This window comes from Drosophila subpulchrella, chromosome X, assembly GCF_014743375.2.
Source record: "Drosophila subpulchrella strain 33 F10 #4 breed RU33 chromosome X, RU_Dsub_v1.1 Primary Assembly, whole genome shotgun sequence".
NCBI lineage: Eukaryota > Metazoa > Arthropoda > Insecta > Diptera > Drosophilidae > Drosophila > Drosophila subpulchrella.
The window spans coordinates 14,948,200-14,965,491 of NC_050613.1; the positions used below are offsets into that span (position 1 = coordinate 14,948,200).

Sequence of the window (17,292 nt, forward strand, 5' to 3'; positions counted from 1 at the left end):
AATTAAATATATGACTTAAGCCTACTTCTTAAATGTATGATTAAAATTTTAAAACCAATTATGTCTAAGTTGAACATTTTATTTGCTAATTGTAATAATAATTTTAAATGGTACTTGATTTTTTTGTTATTTATTCATTGATACCAGTATAAGCATAATATATCTTTTTCGTATGACTAAAGGAGCATTTTTCTGAAATTTACAATTAGTCTAAGAAATCAAATTGAAAGAATTCGGAGGGGTTGTAAAAACATTTTTAAGAAATTTTGACAAAATGATATAAACTAAAAAAAATGTAAGAAAGCACTCAAATGGCACATTGCTTTCTAAAAGTATATCACATATTTGCACTATAAACTTTTTGTTCCTTATTTGACATACTTAACCCACTGTTGTGCCAACGTGGGTAGTATTGAAATTCGTGCAAATATTGGAAAATTTATGCCAACTTCGAAATAAAAACAAGTGCCCGGCGTTCGGCTCGTTTTACGAGGCAAACAGTGTAACTTGCCAGATTTTATGATGTTTTGTTAGCCAAGCAACAGGTTACAGGTGGGCCGGATGGGAAATCTCAGGTGAATCGCGGAGCAGAGGACAGAGAAGTGGGTCCAATTTGCGGTGTCCGATGGAACTGGAGATAAACAAGGCAATAAGCGGGCCAACTGGCCGCATACGCAATTGCTGCCGTTGCTCTTCATTAGATTGGATTGGCCGAGTGTGGGTTAAAGGTCCTGGACCCGGGCCTCATTACTTCAAATAGAGCGCTGACCAACCGATTTAATTATGCAGCCGACGCCCGACAGTTGGCCGCCATTTTGGTGGAGCCCGGCTCCGGATATATTTCAAAACCGGACAACACACCGGCCAGAGCGTTCAGTCGCCACGGGTCCGCCGTGTTAGCCACACCAGGACATCAAGGGATCACAGAGCCTCCAATTCCAAGTCGGGTACATCGGAAATGTCCAAGATGATGCTACCCAACACGGGCAGTTGGACGCTTTGCGGCGCTGTCCTTCTCTTCGTCCTGCCGCTGATCCCCACGCCGGAGGCACTGCAGCACACGGAGGAGGGTCTCGAGATGCTCTTCCGCGAGCGGTGAGTTAAGCTACCATTCCATTGACACCTCTCCGGCTAAAATCGGTTTGATAGGGGCCGAGTTACGTGAGGTTGTCAACAACTAGGGGTAGTTTTAAGTGGTGCTAGTGATATGAAAACTACAGGTTCCATGTATTATGTCGGAAAAATCGTATTTAGCACAAACATTTTTTTATATTCAAGAGGCATCACCTATTTTTCAGTTCGCAATCGGACTGGGAGAACGTGTGGCACCAAGAGACGCACTCTCGCTGCCGGGACAAGCTCGTCCGTCAGCTGTATTGGGCCTGCGAGAAGGATATTTACCGACTTACGCGGCGCAACAAAAAGAGGACAGGCAATGATGAGGCCTGGATCAAAAAGAGCCCCACGGACCGTAAGTCAATGTCTACAATATAATGTGGAAATGATAGTGAAACCAGAAGTTCTGAAGGAATTTTACAAGCGAGAAATGATATTGATATAGATAGAGAAATATTTAATGGTCTGTGGTCCTTTTCCAGCTGATGGATCCACCTGGCTGCACGTCAACTATGCCAATATGTTCCTGAGAAGTCGCCGATCGGATGGTCATACTCCATCGATCTCGAATGAATGCTGCACCAAGGCGGGTTGCACCTGGGAGGAATACGCCGAGTACTGTCCTTCAAACAAACGACGCAATCACTATTGATTCGCCAGCAACGTTGGATATGCTTAGATATATAAAACCATATATATTCGCTTTTTTTTCGTGGTTGTTGTTGATGTTCTTGTTGTGGTGAAATAAACTCTTATTAAAAATAAACAGGATTTGGTTTTAAAAAAAAATCTTTACTTAAGTTCAACTACATATTTAATATTCGGTATTTAACGATTCTACGTACAATTTTGATACAGGCAATGTTTTTTTTGTTATCTTAGCCTAGAAAATTACAAGGATATAAAGATGTTAAGTAAATTAAAAATTTACTTTCACTTTCAATCGCAAAACGGAACATACATTTATATATTTGGTATATATTTATTGACAATTTCAAATGTCCATCAAATATAACTTGTTAAAAATTGTTGTAAATTGATTAACATGATATGATAGAATATATCAGTCAATCTTTTATTATCACTTGACAAGTTATATTTTTATTTGGCATACCAAATTTTTTTCTGATTTGATAGAATTTCCATAACATTACAAAAAGGCAAATACAAAATTCATAATAATCGTTATACTTTTGCTTAATTTAAATAAAAAAAAATAATGTTCTCGTTTATAATGCAAACATCTACACATTAAGCTTGTTTTTCAAATGTAAGTTAAGTGTTTTAAAATAATATATTAAACATTACAGAGTTAAGCAAGAGTATTAAAAGCATTATATATACGTTTTTCATTTAGATTTAATAGTCAGTTTTGTAATGCCAAAAAAAATTTGGTTTAAAAAGTTTTTTGAGAATATTCAGCAAACAATTTTTAAGCAGACTTAAAGAAGGCCTAATATTATTATCCTCTAGGGCAATATCACTTAGTCAACATCATCCTTCTTGTCCTCCGCATCGTTCTCCTTGCGACTCTTTGCTGGACCCTCAGCCTTGCTGCAGTTGGGTGCTTTTCGAGGCCTCTTCGAGGCCTGTCCCTTCTCGTAATGTGAGTCCAGCATCTCGAGCAGGGTCAACTGGCGGCCGCCTTCTGTTTTCGAGGAGGAACTACTGCTCTTGGCCGGTGTGCTGCTGTTGCTGACTTCCTCGCTGTTCTTTGCCTCCAAGCTGGCGGCCTCCATCATGGCATTGGTCTCCTCATCATCGGACAGCATGAGAATGACCTGTTCTAGCGAGGAATCGGAATCTTGGGACGGTTGCGTGGGAAACAGATCAGGACTTTGTTGGCTAACAGCGGCTTTCGGTTGGGCTGGCTTTTTGGTAAGTTCTGGTGAGGTTTTCGCTGTTGCTGATGGCTTTGCTTCGGATTTTGCTTCTCCTGATCCAGCTGATTTTGATGTTCCAGCTTCTGGGGGCTGTCCTTCTCCTGTTCCATCTTTGACCTTTATCAGTTCCTCCCTTATGAATTCGTACATCGTCTTTTGGCATGCCTTGCCCTCACGCGACTCCTCGGGGCTCTTCTCCATTATAAGTCTACTATAGGACCTTAGGATACTCCAAAGCTGCTGGACCGTAGTACCCTCACTTCGAAACAACAGCCATATGTCATGGAAATCATCTCTGAGCTCGGTATCACCAAAGGTATAGTAGGCCAAAGGCCTGCCCAGCTGAGCACAGACCATGAGTTGTAGCAGGGCTTTAAGGTAGGAATCTCCGCCGAACGCACCACATCCCCAATTGCCGGTGGCCACTCCTGGTGGCGGCGTGACCATCCAATGGATAAATCCGATATACGCCTTATTTAGCTCCCTTTCCATGAGATCCTCGCGATATTGATGCTGTGATTGGGCAAAATGCAAAGCATCTATGGCCACAATGGCCGTTTGCCGGCGACGAGAGCTATCCCTGGGCGTGGAGTCCTCACAGTTGCCGGACCACTCGAAGCTTCCGGCATATCCCGTATAGTTACTATATCTCTCGGCGCCCAACATCACCAGCGCCTCGAATGGCCGCAGACATTCCGTAAAGAGCTTGCTAACCAAGAGCTCTGGACAGATAACAAAACGTATCTCCTCCTGAACGCAGCCGTGTCCCAAAACACCGCCACCCAAATATTTGTTGGCAAAGTCCACCTGGAGCAGCCCGACGCCGTCGTCCTCGATCGTTCCCTCGGCGTCCACATGCAATGGCACATCGCCCAGGGGCGCCGCACTCTGGCCCCAGTCGACCTGATGTTCCGGCAATCCGCTGCGGCGGACAAAGGTCACCACACCGGTGGGCACATTGCTGTCATCCCGCTCCGTGGGACACACTCGCCGGAAATAGTGCATAATGCATTTGAGCTTCTCCAGCACCGCTGCTCCCGTCAATTGGTAAAGCCTGTGAGGGAGGAGGATTGAAGTATAGTGATTGATTCTTGGTATATTCTGCACCTGCTTACCTGTTAAAGTTTATATCTGGAAATGTGCTGTACTCGGATTTCCTCTTCAGCGTGTTGCGCCGCGGAAAGGTGCACAGAAAAGCGTTGGCCAACAGGCAGGCGATCTGCTGCTGACTCAGACTCAAGGAGGCATTCTTGTGCTGCTTGAGCAGCGGAACAGGCGATTGAATCAGGTCCGGCAGCCGCAATGCTAAGCGAATAATACGCGGCAGTAGATCCTCGAAGAAAACCCGTGTCTCGCTCTCGTCCAGCTCCTCGTCCAGTAGCTGATGAAGGGCCCGAAAGTGCCACTGATCCCTGTAGGTGGTATTGTAGGATAGTATGGCCGCCTGGAGCTCCTCACTCGATTCGATGGGCTGCAGCAGGGCCCTTTCGATCATTCCCCAGCGAGAATCGATGGTGGTGCTGCCATCTGGATTTTCCCTGGGATATTTCGACTCTGGCGCGCATGGCAGGCGAACATGCTCCGAATCCCATTTCCCGGGCGATTTGTGTGGGCGTGGCGGCGTATCCCGGATGGGCAGTTGGTACAGCACCCGGTGAAGATTGCCAGCGCTGACGGGTGGCAGGTTTTCCAATTCGAAGGGATGGAGATTGCGATGTATGGCCTCCATGGGCACTCCGCGCCATGGTTTCTCAAGGGAGTCTGCTAGATTTTCCGGCGCCTCCTCCGTTTCCATTGTGGAAATCCCGCCATTCGGTGACTGTGACATTTTGGCGGAACTTAGCCAAATCTCCTTGCCCAGTCGGCTGGTCAGCAAGGATGCACTGGCTCCACGGCAATGGGCCGAAGATTGTAGGATCCTCTGGAATGTGCGGAAAATGATTGTGTCCTTATTATTTTTTCGATGATACGTAGAGTGGCCAGACTTCTGGCGCGCCGGTGCTTTAGGGATGGGCGATAGTTCTGCCAAGTATCGCAGCACAAAAAATACCATCTATATAGTTGGTAAATATTTATGCGAAAACTAAATTAATTGCAAAAATATTATTAATAAAATTCTTATTTAACTTTTCCAAGCACATGGAATTTATTTAAATTTTGTTTCTTTGTGCAAAGCAAATCCAATAAATACACAATAGAGAAACGTTCTTATGTCTTTATTTATTTATTTTATTCTTTCTTATTTTTAAGCGTTTATCAATCTACAATGTTTTCTTGCAATTGTTTTCTTTCCATTGCAGACGGACTAAGCAATGCTATTTTTAGGCGCCATTTCTGCAAATGGACAATTTAAAGGAAAATCAATTAATATAGCTTTGATGTTTTAGAAATTAAATTCATATTCATATAATTCAAGCTTATCAAAATCGGAAGAAATGATCAGTGCAAATAAACAATATTAATAAAGTATTCAAGTCTTCTGTTTTTAAATTTGGCGCTCGAAGTGTGCCCATCTCTTGTTGGTATATTCACCAAATACCAAACGTATTTAAATACCAATAGCATTTAATACCGCATTGAGTGCGTTGCAATGCGAATTGCAAATAAAACCGGGCTGCAAAAACAACAACAAATAAACAGAGAAAACAACAACAAAGGGAATTATCAACTTTTTCTCTATTTTTTTTTAAAGTGCGATAGTTTAACGAAAATAGCGCCAAAGTAAGTGTTAATACTTACAAAGTAATCGAGCGGAAACTAAAAAAAGTGCACTTACCCCGGAAAGTATAATTAAATGCGGCTAAAATTGGTTAATTAAAAAGAAACAAGTACAAAATACGCAAAGGTAAGAAACAAAATACAAGTAGTTACTTAAATAGTTTGCTAAGTAGCCACAGAATTTTGAATTATTTTTAGTTGACGTCAGTGGCGAAATCTCGGTTATTGTTTTATTTTTTAACCCCTATTGTAGCGCTCTCGCTCGCACGCATGGGATGGTGGCATTTTGCCTCTCTTTCGTTTGAGCTTACGTGTTGAAAAGAAGAAGAAATCCCGCTGCATACACGTGCAAAAATTCTGAGAGAGTTCGAAAGAGAGAGAGCAAGAAAAATTGGAGAGGAGCGCGCTTTTGTTTGTTTTGAAAGCGTTGCAAAAACAATTTTAAAAAGTTTAAAAAAACCACACACATACACACAATCAAAAAAAAGGAAAACCAAAAACAAATTCGCAGCTAGCTAAAAACCAAAATAAATATAATTTATGAAATGTACTTTTGCTAAAGTTCAACACACCTTTATCGCTCCACGAAATTTGTGTCTTCCCATCTCTTTCGCTCCTTTTTGCGGAGGCGTAAACAAACGAAAACAACCTCAAAAAGGGGAACCAAAAAAACAACAAAATAGAAAACAAAAAATAATTATCAGAAGAATTCTACAAAAAAATCTCTCAGTTTCTTTTCTTCGTCCGTCTACTTTTTGTTTAGCCTTCAAATTTGCTTAGATTTCGCCTTGACCATAACCTAGAAATGTACGAAAAAAGTACAGTGAAGTCTCCACATGTAGAACTTCATAATTAACAATTTACCAAAAAGTAATCATTGAAATTTTCTTTGCCTTTTGGTTTCATAAATCATAAATATTTTTCTACATATTTAAATAATATTTTTTTTAATTAAGTGACCAACTGAAATTCGATTTCTTGAATCTCCACTGTACCTGTAGCGCTATCTCTTTTCTTATTTGCGTCAGCGTGAAAGAGAGGCAATGAGCGGGGAGGCGTTGAGGGGGTGGCAAAAAATAAGCAACAACAAAATTGCATAGAGCCAAATAATCGCATAGAAAAAGCGGGCAATGAAAAACGCCCAAAAAAAACGCGAAATGTTAGTAAACTTTTTCAAGGTCACCTGAAAAGCTTGAACTAATACTAATCAACAGCTGAAAGAAGAAGAAGGCTGCAGTTCTATGAGTCAATTTCAAAAATTTAACAAAAAAAAGGGGGAACAAAAATCAATTGCTAAATTAAATTGATTGTGTTAGGATCATTGTTTTTAGGATTTATACCTTTTTATGTACTGTAATATAATAATTATAATATAGAATTTGTTTTGATTAAGTTTACAAAAATAAAGATAATTTTTAGAGACTGCGTTTTTTTGTATTTTTAACCTATTTACATAAGTCCATATGTATGTTAATTTATTTAAAATTAAATTTTCTTGTTATTAAGTTAATTTAAAAATTAATTTAAAAAAATAGATTTCTTTTGTATTATGTATGCCTTATAAGTAGTATTTAGCAAGTGATCACTGTTCACTTGTGAGCGAAAAATGAAATGTGTAGTTAAGGAGGGTTATATCATGATCATATGATTTATAATTGTTTGAAATGTTTGGGGTTAAATGTTACAGTGACAAGATTTAAAAGGGATACATATATGAATGTTTTTTTTTTACTTTATAATCTTATTTCATTTCTTGTTATCGAATCCACTTGTATTTGGTTTTTGCGATCTTTTCGGCATTTTTTTGCCATTTCAATTGTATGCAATAATAATAAAAGACAAAAAAAACTGAAACGATAAATAAAATTGTTTTTGCTTGTTTGTGTTCCGCTCATTATTTATTTTTTTTTTTTGCTTTTGTCAACGCGACTTGTCTCACGTTGGCAAAACAAAGTACAAAACAAAGAAGAGGATGATGAACGAGAAGAGGAGAAGAGGAAGATAAAGAGAAAACCTTGCAGTTACAGTGAAGTTTCAAAATGTGCAACATGGGTCAAATACGTAATGTTCGGTGTATGAAGCGAATAATTCAAATCTATTATACGAAACCCTTTTTTAATGAACTTTGATCACTAATTTTTTTTATTATATAACCTAACATGTTTATATATATTTGAATGTTTTTGATTATAATACAAATTGTATAACAAGCTTACAAATATTGGAAAACTTAATTAAAATAAGATACACGTTTTACATAGTCTCTATTAAAATTTGACGATTTTTATACATATATGTAATGTTAGGTAATAAAAGCATTGAAAATATACTGGAAAACTTATAAATATCACCATGAAAAATACATAATATCAAAATTGGACTATGTTATGTTAGGTAGTAAAAACATTTTACAAAAATACTACCATGAAAAATACATAATATTAAAATTTGACTATTTTTATATACATATGTTATGTTAGGTAATAAAAACATTAAAAAAAATACTGGAAAACTAATAAATACTACCTTAAAAAAATACCCTTAAAATTATATAATTTTTGCACTTTTACCACTGCAAACATCTATGTACATATGTATGAACATATGTATACACTATTTATTGCATACTGGAAAAAAAATAGATAGAGAGGCAAATAGATAACTAGAAAGAGAGGGCAGATCACACGTGTTGCTAAGGAGGGTCGCTCAACTTTATCACCCATTTTCCACCTCCTTTCAAGTACCCATGAAGCACCAGGTTTTTTTCAGAAAAAAAAAAATCGCACTCTCACAAACAAAATAAAAACACAAGCTGAGTGCAAAAAAAAATTCGCATGCGCGGATGACCTTGAAAGTTCTATAAGACGCGAAAAGCGAGACTGCGACGCCTGCAATGCGAAATGAGCAAGAAAAAAATACACAAAAAAATAATCACGAACAAGAGCAAATTTCTTTTTCAAGAACAAAATCAAATAAAGACTGCGATTTTGCTTGCTTAATGGGAAAATGTTGAAAAGGAAAAATATACACAAAGTGCAATAAATAAGTCAACTGAAATGCAGATATTTACATATATTTATGTATGTATGATTATAAAGAATAGTTCAATATTTAAAAACAATAGAGCTACTAATCTAAAATATTATTTATATTCTTAAGGACAGTCTTAATACTTTAAAAATATGTATATGTATGTATACTCAATAAAGAATATATTCGCAATTGACTAGTTTAAATACATATTTAAAATAATTTTAACAAATTAGTACAAGGTTAAAACCTTCCTTTGAAGAGTGAAAGAGAGAGTGATATACTTCCTGTCAGCACTCATAAATAATTTATTTATTTACCGTTAGTTGCTTATGCAAAATGGCCCGCCGAAATTCATATGTTTCTGAATATTATTGTTTTCTCTTATTTACTTTTGGCAATATTCACGCCCCCATCAGCACAAAAAAGAGAAATCGTTTTAACCCTTTTTTTTTTTGCACGTTTTCAAAATAAAACTCAAACAAGCAAACGAAACAAAAAAATACAAAAAGCAGCAAGAAAAATAATATATTTAAAAACAAAAAAACGAAAGGTGATGGCCAGTCAAGAAGGCCTTAACCCCAATAAATGTGTAAAAACAATTAAATAGCAAAAAAAGGCATGTGCAAATTTTTAAAGCAATAGCAACAACATCAAAACAAACGCGACGCAATAAAAATTAAACAAAAAATATATAAAAATGTCATATTTTTTGGGATTCGTGGGTGGTGAAAGTGATAATATTAACCTCAAGATTGCCGACAGATGGAGCCACTACATGTGTTTTTGAGTGGATAATCAAAAAAATCGTGTTTAGTAATAATTAAAAGCTATTCCATGCCTAAATCTTTCCAAACAGTAGTATTTTGAAATGTATATTTCGAAAAATGAAAATTTATTAAACCCATAAATTCTGGAACCAAATAAGAAAATAAGTATAAAATAAAATTAATTAAAAAAGTATTACCTTATAACTGAACCAAGAAATAAAAAATCCCATTTAAGAATTAAAACAAGTTCATTTACGATTGTTATATAACGAATTGAAAAATCAAAAAGCCTTGAGACACACAAAAAATGTACCATAAAAATAAGTCAAAAATAAGCAATCGAAAGTACAACAAAAAAAAGGTACAAATAAAGCGAGTTGTATTTTTTTCAGGCAAACAATTACAATTATTTCCACATTAAAAGTCATTTGGCTGCTGCAAAAATTAATTCGTTTATAATTAGGCGAACATATAGGTCTATCTCGCTATCTCTTTCCCGCCTTTTGGGAACACCTTCCGATATTTGTCTTTGTTCCATTTTGGTCATATATCTTTGTATATAGCCATGTTTACCTGAATGGTCCCCAGGAAGTAGATAATATTGTATGTCGACCCGATAAATGGCCAAATATAAACTTTCCTTAACTCTCTGCGCATGTTTTTTTCAGTTCTAAGCTTTAATTCGTTTTTTAATTTATAAAATAAGATTGTTTAAAATTGTTTTGTTTTATTTATATTGATAGTTTAAAAAAGCCAACGCTTAAATACATAAATATGTATGTAAATACATATATGAATAAAATCAGTAGTTAAATGAAAACTTATAAAGGCAAAAGTTATTTTAATTTAGATAAGCATATTTCTTTATTTAATTCATAATTATTTTATTAAATATACTTTTTTATATTTATAGATACATTTATAATCGCCTTAATGAAGGTATGCATGTCATTTATTTGATTTGATATTTCGAGTTTAATTAAAAAAAGTAAAATTATATTTCTCTTTCAAATATTAGGGTTTGGTAAAATTCTTTTTAAATTGTTTCGCTTTAATTTTAAGTTTGAGATGCAATTTCATCATGTGTCGTCTTATTTCTTATGCGGCTGACGTCAGCGATGCCAGCAGCGCAGTTGTCATGGGCAGAGGCGTTGTAACCGATTTATATTTTATGGGGGATACGGAAAAAGGGGGGCATTAGTCACTTGTGACAGTCACAGACTAAATGGCACTTGTTGTTCGTTCGTAGAGAAAAAAAAAAGTAGGAAATAGTGAGTGAGAGGGTCAAGGGGGCCTTAAGGCCCACCCCCACCCCTCCTTCCGTTGACTAACACAAAAATAAGGCGAAGCAAACGGCTGATAAGCTAAAAAGTGAGTAATAATCACACAATCTAAAGTGACGAAGTGCAGGTGTCGGTAAAAATTGGTAAATTATATATATATGTATCATCAATACAGGGATGGGTTAAAGAAAAGGGGGTACAACAGAATTTTTTAAAATTTGTAATATTATTAAAAGTTACAAAATAAGTAACTTTAAACCAACTCACAGTAAAATTCAGTAAGTATTTTTTACGGTTTTAATAAAAAATACTAATGTAGGGGCCTAAAAGTATGCTTTCAATTGTTTTACGGTCACACTTTTTAACAAGCTTTCAAAGCAATACTCAAACAATTTAAAAACTAAGAATTTTTAATTTTTCAACTATTATTTTTAATATCCTCGTGCATTAAAATAAAATTAAATAAAATAGTTTTCAAGCTTCGTAAGAATATTAAATACTAAAACATATATATGTTCATATGTATTTATTTCCCAGAATTCAAAACAGATAAAAAACACAACGAACCATTATCCGAAACATTCTTTTTGTGCAAATCTTCAAAGCAAATAAAAAAGATACATTTTTCCACACTCTTGTTAAATATTAATCAACAAAAACCAGCAGCAAAAACAGCGAATGCCCGAAAATTATAAATAATTATTTGTGTCACATTTTCAATGTCAACGTTTTCATACATTTTCAGAACGAAAATTAGCATTCTTTTCTTTCTGTTTTCCTCCCGAAAATTGTTTTTGGCTATTGCACTCTGATTTTCATGTTGTTTTTTTTGGTACTTGCGTCAAATTCAAAAAACTTTTCTTGGGTGTTTTTTTATTATTGGACTTGAATTTGTTGTTGTTTTTTCTATCTGGAGTTTTTCTGGGGTGCGTTTTTATAGTTAACCATTTTGAAAACATTTTCTTCAATGTTTTTCCTTGCATGTTTTTTTAGTTGCATATAGTTTTCATTATGTTAAGTTTTTTTCCTGTGTTTTTTTGTTTTTAATTCGTTTACTGCTTTCTAATTGTTGAAAAAACATAAAGTGCGTGACTTTTTGTAGAGGAAAATTATATATTTATTCATTTTATTAAATAACTTTATAATTATTTTTCTTTAGTATTCAATATATAATTTCTTGTATTTCCTGCTGTATTTTTAGTTTTTAATATTTTGTTTTGTTTTATTTGTTTAGAAATTTGTAGTTATTTTAAATTTATTTATTTTTTTAATTTTTTCTTTAATTTATGTTGTAATTTATATATTTTGGTTAACTTTTTTACCCTCGATTTTTATTATACAATTATTTTCACGAGCTTGTTGTTTGCTGTTTATTGTCGTCCATTGTTCGTTGGTCAAAGAGAGGGAAAGAGAGTCTATTTTTTCACACATTGCACATGTCTCCATGAGTATGTATGTGTGCGAGTGTTTTGTATCTGACATCAGCGACAACAATAACAAAGCAACGTGCGCCAGCAAAGCAAAAACAAAATCGAAAAAGAAAAAGAAAAAAACGCCAACGAAGACAACAAAAAGGCAAACCAGTAACACGTCAGCCAAGTCATTGAACACAAAAAACACGCAAAGTAAAGAGCGTATGGTGAGAGAGCGACAGAGCAACCAGAGAGTAAAACAATTACGGTGCGAAAGAGATGGCGAGAGGCAGGAAAATGGAGAGCAAGAGACAGAGAGAGAGTCGTTTGCGTGGCAGCTTTTTGGTTTTGGCAAAGAAAAGGCAAACAAACTGAAATTGACACGTGAGCTTACCAAAGAGAGGGCAAAAGAGAGTGATGAAGAGCGGGTGGTTAAAGAGAGCGACAGCAGAGAAACTTTAGTAAATACACAACAAATTTCAACAAAAATACATTCAATCTATTTAAAATTAAGGGAAAATTATAAAGAACAAATGAAATTTATAACATTTCGTTGGAACTAGTTAAAAATGATAAAGAGAGTGAGCAAAGAGAGTGAAGCCGAACATAAATAAAATGTAAAATCCGTCTAAAACTAATAACAAAAGCCAAAAAGGGGAAATCCCTATAGAAAAGAGAAACAAACTTATTTTGTAAGCTAGCCAATTTTAGAAAAAGAAAATAAAAAGCAAAGAGCTCGGAAATTAAAAAACTTTAAAGTTAACATAAAAAATCTTTTAAAAATAAATAACAAAAATAATGAATTCGTACCATATATTGTAAAAAAGATATAAAAATCTTTAAAATTATCAAAACAACGGGAAGGCAGATAAAATAGTAAAGAAACATGATAAAATCAGTTGTCTCCCTTGTAAGAGAGCCACATCTGCATTTTGCATTTGCAATGACAACACCCCAAAATGCACACACGCCGATACAAACGCAAACAGAAAATACAACGCTCTCTCTCTCTCTCTCTCTCTTTTGTTTTTGTGTCGCGTGATTGAGGCGAAGCCGAAATAGCGGTAAAGACAACACACCGATAACACAATCACACACTCCCCCGCTCTCTTTGAGCCGCCCACTCGTTGCTCGCTTTCGCTCTCTCTCTCTCCCTCTCTCTATCTCTCTTAGGCTGTGCAAGCTTATATAGCCATCTCGCTCGCACTCGCTCCTATCGCCTGCCGCTTATTATTGTAGGTCATAAATGCATGCACATGACTGCACTTTGTGTTGGCGAGAGGGGCTAAGAGCGAGGGGGCGCGAGAGAGGCTGTGCCTAAGTGTGCAAGTGTGTGTTTTTGGGGCTACGTGTACAACATTGTGCGCTACATTGCTTTTTACGAGCTCTCAAAACCCGCAGATGAATCATACTATGAAAAAATTAAGTTATTTCAGATAAAATGGTATAGTGCTGTGGGAATTTTAGATACCATTTTGGGAAATTATAGGGGTAGGATATTCAAGCTTATCAATTATATTGTATGTACAATGTACATATGTACATAAGTAAGAAACTAAAGAAAATGTTGAAATACAAATGTCAGACATATAAACTTAAAAATGCCCCTGCTCAGATCCCTGAACTTAGAAATACTAGGGTGGTCAAAAGTATTTTCACAAAACAAAAGTTAAATATACTCATAATTTGAACTTACTTCTTGTTAACTTTGGCATCAATGGAAAGGTAATTTAAATGCCGTTTGAATGATACAATACATTTCTTAACCCATTCAGTACTTATTGAAAAGGACGAATTTGTGTGAAAATGTCCTTTTTGAACTTTTTTCCTCGACTTGAAAACTTAAAGTTTTTGATGCAAAAAGTTTCTTTAAACAAAAATAATAGTAACTGCAAAAAGAATTTTTCAAAAATCATTTTGCTTATATTTTTTATGATTTTTTGAAGGTGACAATGTCGGAAAAAATTTGTATGAAAAAGAGAAAAATATGGCTCAAATGCATGTTTTTAAGCATTTTCAAAAAATCATAAAAAATATAAGCAAAATGATTTTTGAAAAATTCTTTTTGCAGTTACTATTATTTTTGTTTGAAGAAACTTTTTGCATCAAAAAATTTAAGTTTTCAAGTAGAGGAAAAAAGTTCAAAAAGGACATTTTCACACAAATTCGTCCTTTTCAATAAGTACTGAATGGGTTAAAAAATGTATTGTATCATTCAAACGGCATTTAAATTACCTTTCCATTGATGCCAAATTTAAAAAGAAGTAAGTTCAAATGATGAGTATATTTAACTTTTGTTTTGAGAAAATACTTTTGACCACCCCTGTATATCTTATTAATACCAAGGGAATTTTTCATTGTCGTTTTAAATGTGAAACACAAAAGATTGGGTTTACAGCATTTAAACAATTTTTTTAAAATTTTAATTTAAAAAAATAGTCCTGTAGTTGTAGCGAATCCTTTAATTCTACAACGACCGTTTTAATCTGTTCTTCTTCTTCCCGTATCCCTTTTGCTTCCTCTTCTTCAACCGCTATCATAATCAAAGCAAACGCTCTGTAATTAACATTGTCTGTGTGTGGTGGATTGAGAAAGAGAGGGGGTGGCAGAGAGTGGGTGGCAGAGGGAGAGCAAGAGCTACTAGAGAGAGAAAATTACTTTTGTTTTGCTTTTGTGACTTTCGTAAAACGTTTGTTATTGCTTTTTATGGCAAATGCAAGCACATTTGCTCTCTTTCTTTTAATTTTAAAAATTAATAATTTACCATGCTAAAAAAATTTAAAGAAATTATATGTATTAGTTTAATAATTGGGCATACGACAATAAATCAAATAATAATTTATTACAAATTGGTAACACTAAAAAAACAGTTCAAAATGGGGCAAAATGCGAAATCAAGGGGCTGGGGTGTCAACGTGACGTATGCGCAATGTGCAATGCACTGGGAGAGTGAGAGAAAATACGGGGGAAATGGGAAAAAGACAGACAGGAAAATAAAGACAAAAGCGGCGGAAAGAGAGGAAAACAGCGGCTGCACTTTGTTATTGTTTTTCATGCGTTTCACTTAATGATCATTATCATTGCCAATGTCTGCCTCTATTTCCCATTTATTTATTTCCTCTTCCTTTTCATTTTTTAATTAATTTACAACTTATTTTTATCATTTTCTTAGCCATTTTTTCTATGTACATAATATTACAATTTTGCAAAGCTTAATATCTGTATTTATTTAGGTTTTTTTCTTAAATTCTTCCATTGTGCAATTTGTTTTGTATTCTTAAAATCTCTGAAACTTTAAAGAACATACACAGGAAATATCCCTGGCCGAAATTTGGGGGAAATTTACTTTAGCATTCCTACAAGCTTTTCCCGAATTTCATTCAAAGAGATTTCTGAGATATGTACCTCCGAAATTAAAACCATTTTAAGTACTAGCATTTCCTATTCTCAAATGAATGGTTTTAATTTCAAAAATATATCTATGGTTCAGTATTTATTTTTAAATATTTTTGTTAAGAGTTATCAAAACCCCCTAACCTTGTTTTTATATTTCAATTTCCGAATTCTGGAAATCTGAAAATCTATTCTTAGATTCTTATAAGTAATTTTGAGTTTTCCTGTTGCTTATATATTGTCTTAAATTCTTAGTTTCCGAGAAACACCCCCAACTACAAATAAAGAACTGCATTTCCTGTGCCTTTAAAACCAAATAAACCCAATCTACGAATTGCAGAAAAGAAAATCAAGAAAGAAAATTGATAAAAATGGAAAACTAATTGAGGTAGCCCATTAATGTTTTACGAACATTTGATAACTGTAGAAACTAAAAAGAATTAAAAAGTCTGATAATGGTTTTGTGTGGGTTGCGATAGAAGAATGTTTTTAGGACTTGATAAGGTTATAGATTTCCAAGTATGTATGTATGAAGGCACAATGCATTTTGTGTCATGCACATACATACATAAGTACACATTTTCAAGGTTGCAGTTCTTTGAAAATTAATGATGATCCTAAATTTCATATTTATAAAATGAAAAAGAATGGGTATACACTGCTTACTAAAACTCATATCTTCAGATGTATGATCTATGTATAAATTTGATTACATTCTTTGCCCTCCTTTACAAAACACCTTGGATATCATGTAAATTACATTTCGCAAACACTTTTCAACTTGTTCTTTCGCCAAAATAAACAAGAAAATAAAGAAGAAATATGAAAATGAACTCGGTAAAGTGGCAAACTGGTTGAACGTGCCAAATTCCAATTAGTTGGGCACTTTAGTGGCTCCCCACTGTCCTTACCCCTTGATGAACCCCCATCCCCCTCCCCAACCAACCCCCCTGTTCCAACCATCTATAAGAACCCTGGCTCAAAGACAAGCTGCCTGAAAGCCAAGTTTACTGTAAACTTTTTCAGCTTTGCTCTGTTTTGGCCTGGCTTGTAATGCTACCCTAGGGTTTTGCGGGCATATATGTTTGTAAAAGGCTTCAACCGTTGGGAAAAATAGTTTTAAAATTTAAATTTAGTAAAATCTTTCGATGTCTTATTGATTTTCAAAATATTGTATACAAATTTTGATATAACAATAAATAAAAATGAAATTATTCGAATTAACTGTTTTTCTTTATGTCAAAATATTTAATTAAAATTAAGCGTTTAAACTATATTCATACTTTCTTTCATCTGGTGATAAAATATTTAAAAACATTTTATCGATGGGTCTATGAGAATTTTATTTTTTTATTTTATAAGGGGTTATTTTACTTCGTTACACTTTATAGTTTTTAAGTTAAGTTAACTTTCTTTAAAAACTTTCGATGTCTTTTTGATTTTCAAAATATTTTATACAAATTTTGATATAACAATAAATAGAAATATTTCTTCATGTCAAAATATTTAATTTAAATTAAGCGTTTAAACGATATTCTTACTTTCTTTCATCTAGTGGTAAAATATTTTAACATTTTTTATCGATGGCTCTATGAGAATTTTGTTGTAATTGTTCTTAAATATTCAGTTTCTATGCACAACATACTTTTTTTTTTTTATAAGAGGTAATTTTACTTCGTTACATTAT

General features: G+C 34.5%; 3 protein-coding genes across 3 annotated transcripts in view; 2 read left to right on the forward strand and 1 right to left on the reverse strand.

Moving 5' to 3' along the window:
• The first annotated feature begins 882 nt into the window (after positions 1–882).
• LOC119557399 (probable insulin-like peptide 7) lies at positions 883–1,768 on the forward strand. The gene is made up of 3 exons (XM_037870144.1): positions 883–1,095; positions 1,299–1,471; positions 1,599–1,768. The coding sequence occupies exons 1-3, from the start codon at positions 959–961 to the stop codon at positions 1,766–1,768; spliced, it is 480 nt and encodes a 159-aa protein (XP_037726072.1). The 5' UTR covers positions 883–958.
• Positions 1,769–2,457: 689 nt separating this feature from the next.
• LOC119557468 (poly(ADP-ribose) glycohydrolase) lies at positions 2,458–4,988 on the reverse strand. The gene is made up of 2 exons (XM_037870234.1): positions 4,115–4,988; positions 2,458–4,053 (listed from the first exon to the last, which is right to left on the reverse strand). Exons 1-2 carry the CDS (start codon positions 4,825–4,827, stop codon positions 2,601–2,603), a joined length of 2,166 nt encoding a protein of 721 aa, XP_037726162.1. The 5' UTR covers positions 4,828–4,988; the 3' UTR covers positions 2,458–2,600.
• Positions 4,989–5,659: 671 nt separating this feature from the next.
• The window catches only part of LOC119557941 (serine-rich adhesin for platelets), a 47,300-nt gene continuing 35,667 nt past the window's right edge, over positions 5,660–17,292 (forward strand). Inside the window, exon 1 of the mRNA XM_037870954.1 lies at positions 5,660–5,844. The gene's annotated coding sequence lies outside the window, so the exon portion shown is untranslated. The remainder of the gene's footprint in view (positions 5,845–17,292) is intronic.